General features: G+C 49.1%; 1 protein-coding gene across 3 annotated transcripts in view; it reads left to right on the top strand.

The window, feature by feature from the left end:
* KIF18A (kinesin family member 18A) overlaps positions 1–19268 on the top strand; it is a 272865-nt gene that overhangs the window by 101874 nt on the left and 151723 nt on the right. For all 3 annotated transcript variants that reach the window (XM_063944417.1, XM_063944418.1, XM_063944419.1), the window contains exons 7-8: positions 1299–1475; positions 2685–2759. In XM_063944417.1, coding sequence (XP_063800487.1) covers positions 1299–1475; positions 2685–2759 — 252 coding nt within the window. The remainder of the gene's footprint in view (positions 1–1298; positions 1476–2684; positions 2760–19268) is intronic.

Here is a 19268-nt window from a genome sequence, read left to right as displayed (position 1 = left end):
TTAGATTAATAAACAACATACTTACATGTCTGGAATAGTTGTATAAGCTGCAGTTTTCTTTCCTTGTTCTCCTTCACTGCCCCTCTTTATAGTATACTGGAGCGGAGCAGGAGGGTTTGCCAGCAGCTTGGTTCTTATGAAAGTATAACTAAGATTGGGCATACGGAATACACATTCCCTGATTCACACGATCCAACAACCAAAGTATTAGGAGCTTTTCAAGGCGGGGAAGCAATATTGAGACATTTGTACTGTATCTTTCAACACAATATGCCTATTACATCTTTGTGACGGGTGTGTTATGCAAGGTCGACCACACTTAGGTTGACCACTGGACGACATGTACTAGGTCGACATGAGTTTATTCACCTTTTTGGGTGTCGTTTTCATCGTACAGTGACTGGGAACCCCAATTAGTGCACAGTGTCCACTCGCATGGCTTGCTTCGGTTGCCATGCTTTGGGCAAGGTTACCGTTCCCAATTGTAGTCAACGTGTAGTGTTCCCCCTAGGTGTTTTTGAGGGCAGTGCGCCGGCCTGTGGGGGCACTTGTGCATGCGTCTGACGGAGTCACTAACGGGGTCGTGGGCGGGCGGCGGCGTCACTAAAGGGGGCGTGGGCAGCTGGTGGCGTCAATAAAGGGGCCGTGGGCAGCTGGTGGCGCCACTAAAGGGGGCGTGGGGTCGTGCCTAGCGCCTACGGAGGTGCTGGGCTTCCCCCAAGCGCTCTCCCATAGCGTGAATGGATGCTGTGCGCATGTGCACTGCATCTATACAGGCTGGGAGAACAGGAAGCGGGCAGGCTGTTTAGCAGGGCACTGCAGAAAGGGCAGGGCGGGTTTTGCCTTAATAAAATCGGGCATGGCGCGGCGCCCTGCTAAAACAGCCTAGAGTGAACACTAAACGTGGATTGTAAAGTATGAAAAAGTAAAAAAAAAAAAACTAATTTGAAAAAATGTGAATAATTCATGTCAACCTTTTGTCATGTCGACGTATACACCACATCGAGCTACTTACTGTCAACCAATAGTGGTCGACCTAGAGACCGGATACCCTTTGACAGGGTTATTTGGTGTTTTAAAACAGCACTTAATTGCAGTGAAAGTTGTTTTTAATTCTATTGATTCCATCTAGATATTCTGATGTTCTAAAGAGATTATTGCGTTGGGATGACTCTCTGGTAGCTGCTGTGTAAGAATAGATCACATCTTCTTATTTACACCAGGAAAAGTAAAACATTGTATACGTTTTCTAATTCCACAAATAATTAATTGAAGTCCCTGTTTTGTGTGCCCTTTAGACGAAGAAGCAGCATATACCTTACCGAAACAGTAAACTGACTCGTCTACTAAAGGATTCACTGGGGGGGAATTGTAGGACTATCATGATTGCAGCTGTTAGTCCATCTTCATTGTCTTATGATGATACGTACAATACTCTTAAATATGCGGACCGAGCCAAGCATATCAAGTCAGCCGTAAGTAACAGTCCCTGGCGTTGCCTTTCTAAGTGTTCTGCAAATCTATATCTGTTTAAGGTAAATGACATGTATTCCATTTGTGAGCACCAGAATGTGACCCCCCCCCCCCCCTCCCCTAAACCAAAAGAAGCCATCCACTTTTATGCTTGCGGTTCATATCCAGATAAAGGTATCTGCTGATCTCGTGGAACTTCTGACACTACATTATCTTTCTCATATTAAAGCAAAACCTGTAACATAATGGTTGGTATAGTTGAAGCATATTTAGGGGTATATTCAGTAACTGTCGGAAGCTGCCGTCTTGGCGGAAAGTCGGCAGCTTCCGACAGTTTTAGGTCGGAAGGGGTTCCGACCTATTCATTAGTGCCCTGTTTATTCTGCCAAGTCGGGAAATCCGACTTGTCGGAATGCACGCTGATCGGTGGCTTCAGCCGCCGATCAGCGTGCATTGTCGGAAGCGGGGCCAAACCTGACAGGTTTTAGCCCCGTTTCCGACAATCTCAATCCGACTTTAAAAAAAAGTCTGATTGAGATGAGGAGACTAGTGGCGCTGCGGGGGACATGTCTACGGCGGGGGGAGCAGAGATCGGCGGCAGGAGCTGGCTGCGGGGGGATATGTCTGCGGCGGGGGGAGGCGTTGCAGGGAGAAGCCTACACAAGAGGAAAATGTAGGCAAAAGTATCAATGGCCAGAACTGTGCTCATGCTCGGGCTGCAGGTCTCAAATGAGTGACAGTCTGCAGCCATTTGGAGGAGGCGGCAGTGATGGCAGTGTAGGAACGCAAAGGCTAGGGTCTCCATCTTGAGATGGATATTTCCGACCTCTAGGACAGAGCTGTGGTAGGCCAGCCTGCGTGACCTCATGGGCCACTGAGCCGGCTGATGGTGTCTCAAGTGATCCGATGCTGCGTCCTCTGATGCAGCACTGGATCACACAAGCATGCAGGAGGCATCCTGCCGCATTACCATATCTGTGCATCACTGCTGCTTCCAAGTAAGCAACAGCGAAGCTCTTTCCAACAATGCCTGAATCATTCCCATCATTTGTGAATGTTAATAGTAATTGCTATTCATTTTCAACCTTATCTCACTATACGCATTGTGAGTAGAACTGTGTATTTGAGTTTAAAAAAAAAAAAAAGCTAGTAACGTTACTGAAATGTGTTCCTTTTTTAAGACTAATGCTGTTTTCTGCTCCTTTTAACAGGTGAAGAGTAACGTGGTTAGTCTGGACAGTCATATTAGTCAGTACGTTAAGATCTGTGAGCAGCAGAAAAAAGAGGTACGTTGTAATTGTGTGTGTTAGTGAGTTGGGTTTATTGAACTTGTTCACCTTTATGTCTAAATATATGTACAATACAGTAGGCAAAAAAGTATTTGGACAGCCACCGATTGTGCAAGTTGACCCACTTAAAAAGATGAGAGAGGTCTGTAATTTCCATCATAGGTACACTTCAACTGTGAGAGACAGAATCTGAAAAAAACTAGGAAATCACATTGCATAATTTTTAAACAACTTATTTGTATATTCTTGCGGAAAATAAATATTTGGACAATCAAAAAGTTTAACTCAATACTTTGCCGGGTGCGCGGGGGGGGAACAGTGAGCGGCGGCCGGCGGGGGAGCTGAGTTCGGCGGTCGGAGCTGGCAGCGGGGGTGATGTCTGCGGTGGCGGTGGAGGCACTGCAGGGAGAGAGGTGCCTGGCCGCGGGACGGCCGTCAAGGTACCTCTCATCCCCGATCCCCGTAGCCCGCCGCACCGCTCCCCGTCTCCTCACCTCAATCCCACTTGTTTTCAAGTTGGATTGAGTTTGTCGGAAAGGGGCCCAAAAACCTGTCGTATTTGGCCCCGTTTCCGACAGCAGCAGGTGGATCGGCTGGTATTCTGCCTATCCACCTGCTTTCCGACAGCATTCCAACAAGTCTGGTTTCCCGACTTGTCGGAAAAAATTTGCCCGTATTGAATAGGTCGGAACCCCTTCCGACATATTCCAGTCGGAAACTGCTGTCTTTCCGACAAGACGGCAGTTTCCGACTCTTATTGAATACACCCCCTAATTGTACTACGTTCAGCATGTTTGAAATGTGCAATGTTAGGATCTGTTGCTGCATTTTAATCCTGCTGGTCCCAGCACAGTGACTTGGTGCTGCCTAGTCTGCGCTGCCCGAGTACAAGGCAGACTGGAGGATTTATTAGGTTTGAGTCCCATATTATATAAGAGATCACAGATTGTTTCTAGCAAACTATTAAAATATAACATTGGTTTCTCTGACGTCCTAGTGGATGCTGGGAACTCCGTAAGGACCATGGGGAATAGCGGCTCCGCAGGAGACTGGGCACAAATAGAAAGCTTTAGTACTACCTGGTGTGCACTGGCTCCTCCCCCTATGACCCTCCTCCAAGCCTCAGTTAGATTTTTGTGCCCGAACGAGAAGGGGCTCTCCTGAGCTTCTTAGTGAAAGTTTTAGTTTAGGTTTTTTATTTTCAGTGAGACCTTCTGGCAACAGGCTCACTGCATCGAGGGACTAAGGGGAGAAGAAGCGAACTCACCTGCATGCAGAGTGGATTGGGCTTCTTAGGCTACTGGACACCATTAGCTCCAGAGGGACCGATCACAGGCCCAGCCGCGCCGCCGGCCCCCTTACAGAGCCAGAAGCAAGAACAGGTCCGGAAAATCGGCGGCAGAAGACATCAGTCTTCCACAAGGTAGCGCACAGCACTGCAGCTGTGTGCCATTGCTTCTCAGCACACTTCACACTCCGGTCACTGAGGGTGCAGGGCGCTAGGGGGGGGCGCCCTGAGCAGCAATAGAAACACCTTGGCTGGCGAAAATGCATCACATATAGCCCCCTGGGCTATATGGATGAATTTTAACCCCTGCCAGATTTCCACAAAAAGCGGGAGAAAGGCCGCCGAGAAGGGGGCGGAGCCTATCTCCTCAGCACACAGGCGCCATTTTCCCTCACAGCTCCGCTGGAAGGACGTCTCCCTGACTCTCCCCTGCAGTCCTGCACTACAGAAACAGGGTAAAAAAGAGAGGGGGGCACTATTCGGCGGGATATTAACAAATCAGCAGCTATAAAGGGAGAAACACTTATAAAGGTTGTCCCTATATATATATATATATATATATATATATATATATATATATATATATATATATATATATATAGCGCTCTGGTGTGTGCTGGCATACTCTCCCTCTGTCTCCCCAAAGGGCTAGTGGGGTCCTGTCCTCTATCAGAGCATTCCCTGTGCGTGTGCTGTGTGTCGGTACGTTTGTGTCGACATGTATGAGGAGCAATTGCCTATAATAGAGATGTCACCCCCTAGGGAGTCGACACCTGAGTGGATGGCTTTATGGAAGGATTTACGTGACAATGTCAGCTCTTTACAAAAGACAGTTGATGACATGAGACAGCCGGCTAATCAGCTAGCCCCTGTCCAGGCGTCTCAGAAACCATCAGGGGCTCTAAAACGGCCGTTACCTCAGATGGTAGATACAGACGTCGACACGGATACTGACTCCAGTGTCGACGGTGAGGAGACAAACGTGACTTCCAGTAGGGCCACACGTTACATGATCACGGCAATGAGAGAGGTTTTAAACATTTCTGATACTGCAAATACCACTAAAAAGGGTATTATGTGGGGTGTGAAAATACTACCCGTAGTTTCTCTGACGTCCTAGTGGATGCTGGGACTCCGTAAGGACCATGGGGATATAGCGGCTCCGCAGGAGACAGGGCACAAAATAAAAGCTTAAGGATCAGGTGGTGTGCACTGGCTCCTCCCCCTATGACCCTCCTCCAAGCCTCAGTTAGATTTTTGTGCCCGGCCGAGAAGGGTGCAATCTAGGTGGCTCTCCTGAGCTGCTTAGAATAAAAGTTTAGTTAGGTTTTTTTATTTTCAGTGAGTCCTGCTGGCAACAGGCTCACTGCATCGTGGGACTAAGGGGAGAAGAAACGGACTCACCTGAGTGCAGAGTGGATCGGGTTTCTTAGGCTACTGGACACTAGCTCCAGAGGGACGATCACAGGTTCAGCCTGGATGGGTCACCGGAGCCGCGCCGCCGTCCCCCTTACAGAGCCAGAAGAGACGAAGAGGTCCGATGAAATCGGCGGCAGAAGACATCCTGTCTTCAGACTAAGGTAGCGCACAGCACCGCAGCTGTGCGCCATTGCTCTCAGCACACTTCACACTCCGGTCACTGAGGGTGCAGGGCGCTGGGGGGGGAGCGCCCTGAGACGCAATATAACAGAATACCTTAGGTGGCAAAACAGAATACATCACATATAGCTCCTGGGCTATATGGATGTATTTTAATCCCCTGCCATTTTACACAAAAAAGCGGGAGATAAGGACGTCGTGAAGGGGCGGAGCCTATCTCCTCAGCACACAAGCGCCATTTTCCCTCACAGCTCCGCTGGAAGGACGGCTCCCTGACTCTCCCCTGCAGTCCTGCTTCAGAATCAGGGTAAAAAAGAGAAGGGGGGGCATTGTTGGCAGCAAATAACAATAATTAACAGCAGCTATAAGGGAATAACACTTATATAAGGTTATCCCTGTATATATATATATAGCGCTGGGTGTGTGCTGGCAGACTCTCCCTCTGTCTCTCCAAAGGGCTAAGTGGGGTCCTGTCCTCTATCAGAGCATTCCCGGTGTGTGTGTGCTGTGTGTCGGTACGCGTGTGTCGACATGTATGAGGAGGAAAATTATGTGGAGGCGGAGCAGTTGCCTGCGTTGGTGATGTCACCCCCTAGGGAGTCGACACCTGACTGGATGATTGTATTTAAACAATTAAGTGATAATGTCAGCAATTTGCAAAAAACTGTTGACGACATGAGACAGCCGGCAAATCAGTTAGTGCCTGTCCAGGCGTCTCAGACACCGTCAGGGGCGCTAAAACGCCCGTTACCTCAGTGGGTCGACACAGACCCTGACACAGATACTGAGTCTAGTGTCGACGGTGACGAGACAAACGTAATGTCCAGTAGGGCCACACGTTACATGATCACGGCAGTGAAAGAGGCATTGAACCTTTCTGACACTACAAGTACCACAAAGAAGGGTATTATGTGGGGTGAGAAAAAACTACCAATATTTTTTCCTGAGTCAGAGGAAATAAATGAGGTGTGTGAAAAAGCGTGGGTTTCTCCCGATAAACAGCTAATTTCTAAAAAATTATTAGCATTATATCCTTTCCCGCCAGAGGTTAGGGCGCGTTGGGAAACACCCCCTAGGGTAGATAAGGCGCTCACACGTTTATCTAAACAAGTAGCGTTACCGTCTCCTGATACGGCTACCCTCAAAGAACCAGCTGATAGAAGGCTGGAAAATATCCTAAAAAGTATATACACACATACTGGTGTTATACTGCGACCAGCAATCGCCTCAGCCTGGATGTGCAGTGCTGGAGTCGCATGGTCGGATTCCCTGACCGAGAATATTGATACCCTGGATAGGGACAATATTTTGTTAACTATAGAACATTTAAAGGATGCATATTTATATATGCGTGATGCACAGAGGGATATTTGCACCCTGGCATCAAGAGTAAGTGCTATGTCCATCTCTGCCAGAAGAGCGTTGTGGACGCGACAGTGGTCAGGGGATGCGGATTCCAAACGGCACATGGAAGTATTGCCGTATAAAGGGGAGGAGTTATTTGGGGCTGGTCTATCGGACCTGGTGGCCACGGCAACGGCTGGAAAATCCACCTTTTTCCCCCAGGTCACTCCACATCAGCAGAAAAAGACACCGTCTTTTCAATCTCAGTCCTTTCGTTCCCATAAGTACAAGCGAGCAAAAGGCCACTCCTTTCTGCCCCGGGGCAGAGGAAGAGGAAAAAGACTGCACCATGCAGCCGCTTCCCAAGAGCAGAAGCCCTCCCCTGCTTCTGCCAAGTCTTCAGCATGACGCTGGGGCTTTACAAGCAGACTCAGATATGGTGGGGGCCCGTCTCAAAAATTTCAACGCGCAGTGGGCTCACTCGCAAGTGGATCCCTGGATTCTACAGGTAGTATCGCAGGGGTACAAACTGGAATTCGAGGCGTTTCCCCCTCATCGTTTCCTGAAGTCTGCTTTACCAAAGTCTCCCTCCGACAGGGAGGCAGTTCTAGAAGCCATTCACAAGCTGTATTCCCAGCAGGTGATAATCAAGGTACCCCTCCTGCAACAAGGAAATGGGTATTATTCCACGCTGTTTGTGGTACCGAAGCCGGACGGCTCGGTGAGACCAATTTTAAATCTGAAATCCTTGAACACTTACATAAAAAGGTTCAAATTCAAGATGGAGTCACTCAGAGCAGTGATAGCGAGCCTGGAAGAAGGGGACTATATGGTGTCTCTGGACATCAAAGATGCTTATCTCCACGTCCCGATATACCCTTCTCACCAAGGGTACCTCAGGTTTGTAGTACTAAACTGTCATTATCAGTTTCAGACGCTGCCGTTTGGATTGTCCACGGCACCTCGGGTCTTTACCAAGGTAATAGCCGAAATGATGATTCTTCTACGAAGAAAAGGCATTTCAATTATCCCTTACTTGGACGATCTCCTGATAAGGGCAAGATCCAGGGAACAGTTAGAAGTCGGAGTAGCACTATCTCAGGTAGTGTTACGTCAGCACGGGTGGATTCTAAATATTCCAAAATCGCAGCTGATTCCAACGACACGTCTACTGTTCCTAGGAATGATTCTGGACACAGTCCAGAAGAAGGTGTTTCTCCCGGAGGAGAAGGCCAGGGAGTTATCCGAGCTAGTCAGGAACCTCCTAAAACCAGGACAGGTCTCAGTGCATCAGTGCACGAGGGTCCTGGGGAAAATGGTGGCTTCTTACGAAGCGATTCCATTCGGAAGATTCCATGCAAGAACATTTCAGTGGGATCTACTGGACAAATGGTCCGGATCGCATCTGCAGATGCATCAGCGGATAACCCTGTCGCCAAGGACAAGGGTGTCTCTCCTGTGGTGGCTGCAGAGTGCTCATCTACTAGAGGGCCGCAGATTTGGCATTCAGGATTGGATCCTGGTAACCACGGATGCCAGCCTGAGAGGCTGGGGAGCAGTCACACAGGGAAGGAATTTCCAGGGCCTGTGGTCAAGCTTGGAAACGTCTCTTCATATAAACATTCTGGAACTAAGGGCCATTTACAATGCCCTAAGTCAAGCAAAACCTCTGCTTCAGGGTCAGGCGGTGTTGATCCAATCGGACAACATCACGTCAGTCGCCCACGTAAACAGACAGGGCGGCACGAGAAGCAGGAGGGCAATGGCAGAAGCTGCAAGGATTCTTCGCTGGGCGGAAAATCATGTGATAGCACTGTCAGCAGTATTCATTCCGGGAGTGGACAACTGGGAAGCAGACTTCCTCAGCAGACACGACCTTCACCCGGGAGAGTGGGGACTTCACCCAGAAGTCTTCCACCTGATTGTAAACCGTTGGGAAAAACCAAAGGTGGACATGATGGCGTCACGTCTAAACAAAAAACTGGACAGATATTGCGCCAGGTCAAGGGACCCTCAGGCAATAGCAGTGGACGCTCTGGTAACGCCGTGGGTGTACCAGTCAGTGTATGTGTTCCCTCCTCTGCCTCTCATACCAAAAGTACTGAGAATCATAAGAAGGAGAGGAGTAAAGAACTATACTCGTGGTTCCGGATTGGCCAAGACGGACTTGGTACCCGGAACTTCAAGAGATGCTCACGGACGAACCGTGGCCTCTACCTCTAAGAAAGGACCTGCTACTGCAGGGGCCTTGTCTGTTCCAAGACTTACCGCGGCTGCGTTTGACGGCATGGCGGTTGAACGCCGGATTCTGAGGGAAAAAGGCATTCCAGAAGAAGTCATCCCTACTCTGGTCAAAGCCAGGAAGGACGTAACCGCAAAACATTATCACCGCATTTGGCGTAAATATGTTGCGTGGTGTGAGGCCAAGAAGGCCCCTACAGAGGAATTTCAACTGGGTCGTTTCCTTCATTTCCTGCAAACAGGACTGTCTATGGGCCTAAAATTAGGGTCCATTAAGGTTCAAATTTCGGCCCTGTCGATTTTCTTCCAGAAAGAACTGGCTTCAGTACCTGAAGTTCAGACATTTGTAAAAGGGGTGCTGCACATACAGCCTCCTTTTGTGCCTCCAGTGGCACCTTGGGATCTCAATGTGGTGTTGAGTTTTCTAAAGTCACATTGGTTTGAACCACTTTCCACTGTGGACTTAAAATATCTCACATGGAAGGTGTCGATGCTGTTAGCCTTGGCTTCAGCCAGGCGTGTGTCAGAATTGGCGGCTTTATCATATAAAAGCCCTTACTTGATTTTTCATTCTGACAGGGCGGAATTGAGGACTCGTCCTCAATTTCTACCTAAGGTGGTTTCTGCATTTCACATGAACCAACCTATTGTGGTACCTGCGGCTACCAGGGACTTAGAGGACTCTAAGTTGCTTGACGTTGTCAGGGCCTTGAAAATATATGTTTCCAGGACGGCTGGAGTCAGAAAATCTGACTCGCTGTTTATCCTGTATGCACCCAACAAGCTGGGTGCTCCTGCTTCTAAGCAGACGATTGCTCGTTGGATTTGTAGTACAATTCAGCTTGCACATTCTGTGGCAGGATTGCCACAGCCAAAATCAGTAAAAGCCCATTCCACAAGGAAGGTGGGCTCATCTTGGGCGGCTGCCCGAGGGGTCTCGGCTTTACAACTTTGCCGAGCAGCTGCTTGGTCAGGGGCAAACACGTTTGCTAAATTCTACAAATTTGATACCCTGGCTGAGGAGGACCTGGAGTTCTCTCATTCGGTGCTGCAGAGTCATCCGCACTCTCCCGCCCGTTTGGGAGCTTTGGTATAATCCCCATGGTCCTTACGGAGTCCCAGCATCCACTAGGACGTCAGAGAAAATAAGATTTTACTTACCGATAAATCTATTTCTCGTAGTCCGTAGTGGATGCTGGGCGCCCATCCCTAGTTCGGATTGTCTGCAATACTTGTATATAGTTATTGTTACAAAAAATTCGGGTTATTATTGTTGTGAGCCATCTTTTCAGGGGCTCCTTTGCGTTTATCATACTGTTAACTGGGTTCAGATCACAAGTTGTACGGTGTGATTGGTGTGGCTGGTATGAGTCTTACCCGGGATTCAATATCCTTCCTTATTATGTACGCTCGTCCGGGCACAGTATCCTAACTGAGGCTTGGAGGAGGGTCATAGGGGGAGGAGCCAGTGCACACCACCTGATCCTTAAGCTTTTATTTTGTGCCCTGTCTCCTGCGGAGCCGCTATATCCCCATGGTCCTTACGGAGTCCCAGCATCCACTACGGACTACGAGAAATAGATTTATCGGTAAGTAAAATCTTATTTCTCTATCGTCCTAGTGGATGCTGGGGTTCCTGAAAGGACCATGGGGAATAGCGGCTCCGCAGGAGACAGGGCACAAAAAGTAAAGCTTTAGGATCAGGTGGTGTGCACTGGCTCCTCCCCCTATGACCCTCCTCCAAGCCTCAGTTAGATTTTTGTGCCCGGCCGAGAAGGGTGCAATCTAGGTGGCTCTCCTAAAGAGCTGCTTAGAAAAGTTTAGCTTAGGTTTTTTATTTTACAGTGAGTCCTGCTGGCAACAGGATCACTGCAACGAGGGACTTAGGGGAGAAGAAGTGAACTCACCTGCGTGCAGGATGGATTGGCTTCTTTGGCTACTGGACATTAGCTCCAGAGGGACGATCACAGGTACAGCCTGGATGGTCACCGGAGCCTCGCCGCCGGCCCCCTTGCAGATGCTGAAACAAGAAGAAGGTCCAGAATCGGCGGCATGAAGACTCCTCAGTCTTCTTAAGGTAGCGCACAGCACTGCAGCTGTGCGCCATTTCCTCTCAGCACGCTTCACACGGCAGTCACTGAGGGTGCAGGGCGCTGGGAGGGGGGCGCCCTGGGAGGCAATGAAAACCTTTTTTTGGCTAAAAATACCTCACATATAGCCTCCGGGGGCTATATGGAGATATTTAACCCCTGCCAGAATCCGTTAAGAGCGGGAGACGAGGCCGCCGAAAAAGGGGCGGGGCCTATCTCCTCAGCACACAGCGCCATTTTCCCTCACAGAAAGGCTGGAGGGAAGGCTCCCAGGCTCTCCCCTGCACTGCACTACAGAAACAGGGTTAAAACAGAGAGGGGTGGCACTAATTTGGCGTTAAAAATATATAAAAAAGATGCTATAAGGGAAAACACTTATATAAGGTTGTCCCTATATAATTATAGCGTTTTTGGTGTGTGCTGGCAAACTCTCCCTCTGTCTCTCCAAAGGGCTAGTAGGTCCTGTCCTCTATCAGAGCATTCCCTGTGTGTGTGCTGTGTGTCGGTACGTGTGTGTCGACATGTATGAGGACGATGTTGGTGAGGAGGCGGAGCAATTGCCTGTAATGGTGATGTCACTCTCTAGGGAGTCGACACCGGAATGGATGGCTTATTTAGGGAATTACGTGATAATGTCAACACGCGGCAAGGTCGGTTGACGACATGAGACGGCCGACAAACAATTAGTACCGGTCCAGACGTCTCAGAAACACCGTCAGGGGTTTTAAAACGCCCGTTTACTTTAGTCGGTCGACACAGACACAGACAGGGACACTGAATCCAGTGTCGACGGTGAATAAACAAACGTATTCCTTATTAGGGCCACACGTTAAGGGCAATGAAGGAGGTGTTACATATTTCTGATACTACAAGTACCACAAAAGAGGGTATTATGTGGGATGTGAAAAAACTACCGTAGTTTTTCCTGAATCAGATAAATTAAATGAAGTGTGTGATGATGCGTGGGTTCCCCCCGATAGAAAATATGGGCGGTATACCCTTTCCCGCCAGAAGTTAGGGCGCGTTGGGAAACACCCCTTAGGGTGGATAAGGCGCTCACACGCTTATCAGAACAAGTGGCGGTACCGTCTATAGATAGGGCCGTCCTCAAGGAGCCAGCTGACAGGAGGCTGGAAAATATCATAAAAAGTATATACACACATACTGGTGTTATACTGCGACCAGCGATCGCCTCAGCCTGGATGTGCAGAGCTGGGGTGGCTTGGTCGGATTCCCTGACTGAAAATATTGATACCCTTTTATTGACTATAGAGCATTTAAAGGATGCATTTCTATATATGCGAGATGCACAGAGGGATATTTGCACTCTGGCATCAAGAGTAAGTGCGATGTCCATATCTGCCAGAAGATGTTTATGGACACGACAGTGGTCAGGTGATGCAGATTCCAAACGGCACAAAGGTGTATTGCCGTATAAAGGAAGAGGAGTTATTTGGGGTCGGTCCATCGGACCTGGTGGCCACGGCAACTGCTGGAAAATCCACCGTTTTTACCCTAAGTCACATCTCTGCAGAAAAAGACACCGTCTTTTCAGCTTCAGTCCTTTCGTCCCTATAAGAGTCATATCTGCCCAGGGATAGAGGAAAGGGAAGAAGACTGCAGCAGGCAGCCCATTCCCAGGAACAGAAGCGTTCCACCGCTTCTGACAAGCTCTCAGCATGACGCTGAGACCGTACAGGACCCCTGGATCCTACAAGTAGTATCCCAGGGGTACAGATTGGAATGTCGAGACGTTTCCCCTGCGCAGGCTCCTGAAGTCTGCTTTACCAAGGTCTCCCTCCGACAAGGAGGCAGTATGGGAAACAATTCACGAGCTGTATTCCCAGCAGGTGATAATTAAATTACCCCTCCTACAACAAGAAAAGGGGTATTATTCCACACTATATTGTGGTACTGAAGCCAGAAGGCTAGGTGAGACCTATTCTAAATCTAAAAAAATTTGAACACTTACAAAGGTTCAAATCAAGATGGAGTCACTCAGAGCAGTGATAACGAACCGGGAAGAAAGGGACTATATGGTGTCCCGAGACATCAGGGATGCTTACCTCCATGTCCCAAATTTGCCCTTATCACTAAGGGTACCTCAGGTTCGTGGTACAGAACTGTCACTATCAGTTTCAGACGCTGCCGTTTGGATTGTCCACGGCACCCCGGGTCTTTACCAAGGTAATGGCCGAAATGATGGTTCTTCTTCGAAGAAAAGGCGTCTAAATTATCCCTTACTTGGACGATCTCCTGATAAGGGCAAAGTCCAGGGAACAGTTGGAGGTCGGAGTAGCACTATCTCGGATACTGTTACAACAGCAGGGGTGGATTCTAAATATTCCAAAATCGCAGCTGATCCCGACAACAAGTCTCCTGTGCTTAGGGATGATTCTGGACACAGTCCAGAAAAAGGTGTTTCTCCCGGAAGAGAAAGCCAGGGAGTTATCCGAGCTAGTCAGGAACCTCCTAAAATCAGTGCATCATTGCACAAGGGCCATGGTAAAAAAATGGTGACTTCCTTCGAAGCAATTCCAGTCGGCAGATTTCATGCAAGAACTTTTCAGTGGGATCTGCTGGACAAATGGTCCGGATCGCATCTTCAGATGCATCAGCGGATAACCCTATATCCAAGGACAAGGGTGTCTCTCCTGTGGTGGTTACAGAGTGCTCATCTTCTAGAGGGCCGCAGATTCGGCATTCAGTTTTGGATGTTGGTGACCACGGAGGCCAGCCCGAGAGGCTGGGGAGCAGTCACACAAGGAAAAAATTTCCAGGGAGTGTGATCAAGTCTGGAGACTTTTCTCCACATAAATATAGCTAAGGGTAAATTTATAATGCTCTAAGCTTAGCAAGACCTCTGCTTCAAGGTCAGCCGGTATTGATCCAGTGGGATAAAACATCACGGCAGTCGCCCACGTAAATAGACAGGGCGGCACAAGAAGCAGGAGGGCAGTGGCAAAAACTGCAAGGACTTTTCGCTGGGCGGAAAATCATGTGATAGCACTGTCAGCAGTGTTTCATTCCGGGAATGGAAACTGGGAAGCAGACTTCCTCAGTAGGCACGACCTCCACCCGGCAGAGTGGGAACTTCATGGGGAAGTTTTCCACATGATTGTAAACCGTTGGGAATTACCAAAGGTGGACATGATGGCGTCCCGTCTGAACAAAAAACGGGACAGGTATTGCGCCAGGTTAAGAGACCCTCAGGCAATAGCTGTGGACGTTCTGGTAACACCGTGGGTGTACCAGTCGGTGTATGTGTTCCATCCTCTGCTTTTCATACCTAAGGTACTGAGAATTATAAGACGTAGAGGAGTAAGAACTATACTCATGGCTCCGGATTGGCCAAGAAGGACTTGGTACCCGGAACTTCAAGAGATGCTCACAGAGGACTTATGGCCTCTGCCGCTAAGAAGGGACTTGTTTCAGCAAGTACCATGTCTGTTCCAAGACTTACCGCAGCTGCGTTTGACGGCATGGCGGTGGAACGCCGGATCCTAAGGGAAAAGGCATTCAGGAAGAGGTCATTCCTACCCTGGTCAAAGCCAGAAAGGAGGTGACCGCACAACATTATCACCACATGTGGCGAAAATGTTGCGTGGTGTGAGGCCAGGAAGGCCCCACGAAGAAATTTCAACTCGGTCGATTCCTGCATTTCCTGCAAACAGGAGTGTCTATGGGCCTCAAATTGGGGTCCATTAAGGTTCAAATTTCGGCCCTGTCGATTTTTCTTCCAGAAAGAATTGGCTTCAGTTCCTGAAGTCCAGAAGTTTGTCAAGGGAGTATTGCATATACAACCCCCTTTTGTGCCTCCAGTGGCACTGTGGGATCTCAACGTAGTTCTGGGATTCCTCAAAACACATTGGTTTAAAACCAGTCAAATCTGTGGATTTGAAGCATCTCACATGAAAAGTGAACATGCTCTTGGACCTGGCCTGGACCAGGCGAGTGTCAAATTGGTGGTTTTTTTCTCAAAAAAGCCCATATCTGTTTGTCCATTCGGACAGGGCAGAGCTGCGGACTCGTCCCCAGTTCTCTCCCTAAGGTGGTGTCAGTGTTTCACCTGAACCAGCTTATTGTGGTGTCTTGCGCCTACTAGGGACTTGGAGGACTCCAAGTTGCTAGATGCGGTCAGGGCCCTGAAAATATAGGTTCCAGGACGGCTGGAGTCAGGAAAACTGACTTGCTGTTATCCTGTATGCACCCAACAAACTGGGTGCTCTTGCTTCTAAGCAGACTTTTGCTAGTTGGATGTGTAATACAATTCAGCTTGCACATTCTGTGGCAGGCCTGCCACAGCCAAAATATGTAAATGCCCATTCCACAAGGAAGGTGGGCTCATCTTGGGCGGCTGCCCGAGGGGTCTCGGCTTTACAACTTTGCCGAGCGGCTATTTAGTCAGGGGCAAACACGTTTGTAAAATCCTACAAATTTGATAACCTGGCTAAGGAGGACCTGGAGTTCTCTCATTCGGTGCTGCAGAGTCATCCGCACTCTCCCGCCCGTTTGGGAGCTTTGGTATAATCCCCATGGTCCTTTCAGGAACCCCAGCATCCACTAGGACGATAGAGAAAATAAGAATTTACTTACCGATAATTCTATTTCTCGGAGTCCGTAGTGGATGCTGGGCGCCCATCCCAAGTGCGGATTATCTGCAATACTTGTACATAGTTACAAAAATCGGGTTATTATTGTTGTGAGCCATCTTTCAGAGGCTCCGCTGTTATCATACTGTTAACTGGGTTCAGATCACAGGTTGTACAGTGTGATTGGTGTGGCTGGTATGAGTCTTACCCGGGATTCATAAATCCTTCCTTATTGTGTACGCTCGTCCGGGCACAGTATCCTAACTGAGGCTTGGAGGAGGGTCATAGGGGGAGGAGCCAGTGCACACCACCTGATCCTAAAGCTTTACTTTTTGTGCCCGGTCTCCTGCGGAGCCGCTATTCCCCATGGTCCTTTCAGGAACCCCAGCATCCACTACGGACTCCGAGAAATAGAATTATCGGTAAGTAAATTCTTATTTTTTTCCTGAATCAGATGAATTAAATGAGGTGTGTGATGAAGCGTGGGTTTCCCCCGATAAAAAACTAATAATTTCTAAAAAGTTATTGGCATTATACCCTTTCCCGCCAGAGGTTAGGGCGCGTTGGGAAACACCCCCTAGAGTGGATAAAGCGCTCACACGCTTATCAAAACAAGTGGCGTTACCGTCTCCTGATACGGCCGCCCTCAAGGAACCAGGTGACAGAAAACTGGAGAATATCCTAAAAAGTATATACACACATACTGGTGTTATACTGCGACCAGCAATCGCCTCAGCCTGGATGTGCAGCGCTGGGGTGGCTTGGTCGGATTCCCTGACTGAAAATATTGATACCCTGGATAGGGACAGTATATTGTTGACTATAGAGCATTTAAAAGATGCATTTCTATATATGCGAGATGCACAGAGGGATATTTGCACTCTGGCATCAAGAGTGAGTGCGCTGTCCATTTCTGCCAGAAGAGGGTTATGGACGCGACAGTGGTCAGGTGATGCGGATTCTAAACGGCATATGGAAATATTGCCTTATAAAGGGGAGGAGTTATTTGGGGTCGGTCTATCGGACCTGGTGGCCACGGCAACTGCTGGGAAATCCACATTTTTACCCCAGGTCGCCTCTCAGCATAAAAAGACGCCGTCTTATCAGGCTCAGTCCTTTCGTCCCCATAAGGGCAAGCGGACAAAAGGTTCCTCTTTTCTGCCCCGGGGCAGAGGAAGGGGAAAAAGACTGCAACAGACAGCCAATTCCCAGGAACAAAAGCCCTCTCCCGTTTCTGCCAAGTCCTCAGCATGACGCTGGGGCCTTACAAGCGGACTCAGGCACCGTGGGGGCCCGTCTCAAGAATTTCAGCGCGCAGTGGGCTCACTCGCAAGTGGACCCCTGGATCCTTCAAGTAGTATCTCAGGGGTACAAATTGGAGTTCGAGACGTCTCCCCCTCGCCGGTTCCTGAAGTCTGCTTTACCAACGTCTCCCTCCGACAGGGAGGCAGTATTGGAGGCAGTTCACAAGCTGTATTCCCAGCAGGTGATAATCAAGGTACCCCTCCTGCAACAAGGGAAGGGGTATTATTCCACGCTGTTTGTGGTACCGAAGCCGGACGGCTCGGTGAGACCTATTTTAAATCTGAAGTCTTTGAACACTTACATACAGAGGTTCAAATTCAAGATGGAGTCACTCAGGGCAGTGATCGCGAACCTGGAAGAGGGGGACTATATGGTGTCTCTGGACATCAAAGATGCCTACCTCCATGTCCCCATTTACCCTTCTCATCAAGGGTACCTCAGGTTTGTGGTACAAAACTGTCACTATCCGTTTCAGACGCTGCCGTTTGGATTATCCACGGCACCCCGGGTCTTTACCAAGGTAATGGCCGAAATGATGATTCTTCTTCGAAGAAAAGGCGTTTTAATTATTCCTTACTTGGACGATCTCCTGATAAGAGCAAGATCCAGAGAACAGTTAGTAGTCGGAGTAGCCCTATCTCAAGTAGTGCTACGGCAGCACGGCTGGATTCTAAATATCCCAAAATCGCAGCTGATTCCGACAACACGTCTTCTGTTCCTAGGGATGATTCTGGACACAGTCCAGAAAAAGGTGTTCCTTCCGGAGGAGAAAGCCAGGGAGCTATCCGAACTGGTCAGAAACCTCCTGAAACCAGGGCAAGTCTCAGTGCTTCAATGCACAAGAGTCCTGGGAAAGATGGTAGCTTCCTACGAAGCGATTCCATTCGGCAGATTCCACGCAAGAACGTTCCAGTGGGATCTGCTGGAAAAAGGGTCCGGATCGCATCTTCAGATGCATCAGCGGATAACCCTGTCCCCAAGGACAAGGGTGTCTCTTCTGTGGTGGTTGCAGAGTGCTCATCTTCTAGAGGGCCGCAGATTCGGCATTCAGGACTGGGTCCTGGTGACCACGGATGCCAGCCAGCCTGAGAGGCTGGGGAGCAGTCACACAAGGAAGAATTTTCCAGGGCTTGTGGTCAAGCCTGGAGACAACACTTCACATAAATATACTGGAGCTAAGAGCCATTTACAATGCTCTAAGCCTAGCAAGGCCTCTGCTTCAGGGTCAGCCGGTGTTGATCCAGTCGGACAACATCACGGCAGTCGCCCACGTAAACAGACAGGGCGGCACAAGAAGCAGGAGGGCAATTGCAGAAGTTGCAAGGATTCTTCGCTGGGCGGAAAATCATGTGATAGCACTGTCAGCAGTATTCATTCCGGGAGTGGACAACTGGGAAGCAGACTTCCTCAGCAGACACGACCTCCATCCGGGAGAGTGGGGACTTCACCCAGAAGTCTTCAACAGGATTGTGAACCGTTGGGAAAAACCAAAGGTGGACATGATGGCGTCCCGCCTCAACAAAAAACTAGACGGGTATTGCGCCAGGTCACGGGACCCTCAGGCAATAGCTGTGGACGCTCTGGTAACACCGTGGGTGTACCAGTCAGTGTATGTGTTCCCTCCTCTGCCTCTCATACCCAAGGTACTGAGAATCATAAGAAGGAGAGGAGTAAGGACTATACTCGTAGCTCCGGATTGGCCAAGAAGGACTTGGTACCCGGAACTTCAAGAGATGCTGACAGAGGACTCGTGGCCTCTACCTCTAAGATGGGACCTGCTCCAGCAGGGACCCTGTCTTTTCCAAGACTTACCGCGGCTGCGTTTGACGGCATGGCGGTTGAACGCCGGATCCTGAAGGAAATAGGCATTCCGGATGAAGTCATACCTACCCTGATCAAAGCCAGGAAGGATGTAACCGTGCAGCATTATCACCGTATTTGGCGTAAATATGTTGCGTGGTGCGAGGCCAGGAAGGCCCCTACAGAGGAATTTCAACTGGGTCGTTTCCTGCATTTCCTGCAAACAGGACTGTCTATGGGCCTAAAA

This window comes from Pseudophryne corroboree, chromosome 11 (genome assembly GCF_028390025.1).
Source record: "Pseudophryne corroboree isolate aPseCor3 chromosome 11, aPseCor3.hap2, whole genome shotgun sequence".
NCBI classification, from domain to species: domain Eukaryota; kingdom Metazoa; phylum Chordata; class Amphibia; order Anura; family Myobatrachidae; genus Pseudophryne; species Pseudophryne corroboree.
The sequence above is the reverse complement of the archived record's forward strand: the minus strand, read 5'-3'. Positions and strand labels throughout refer to the sequence as shown.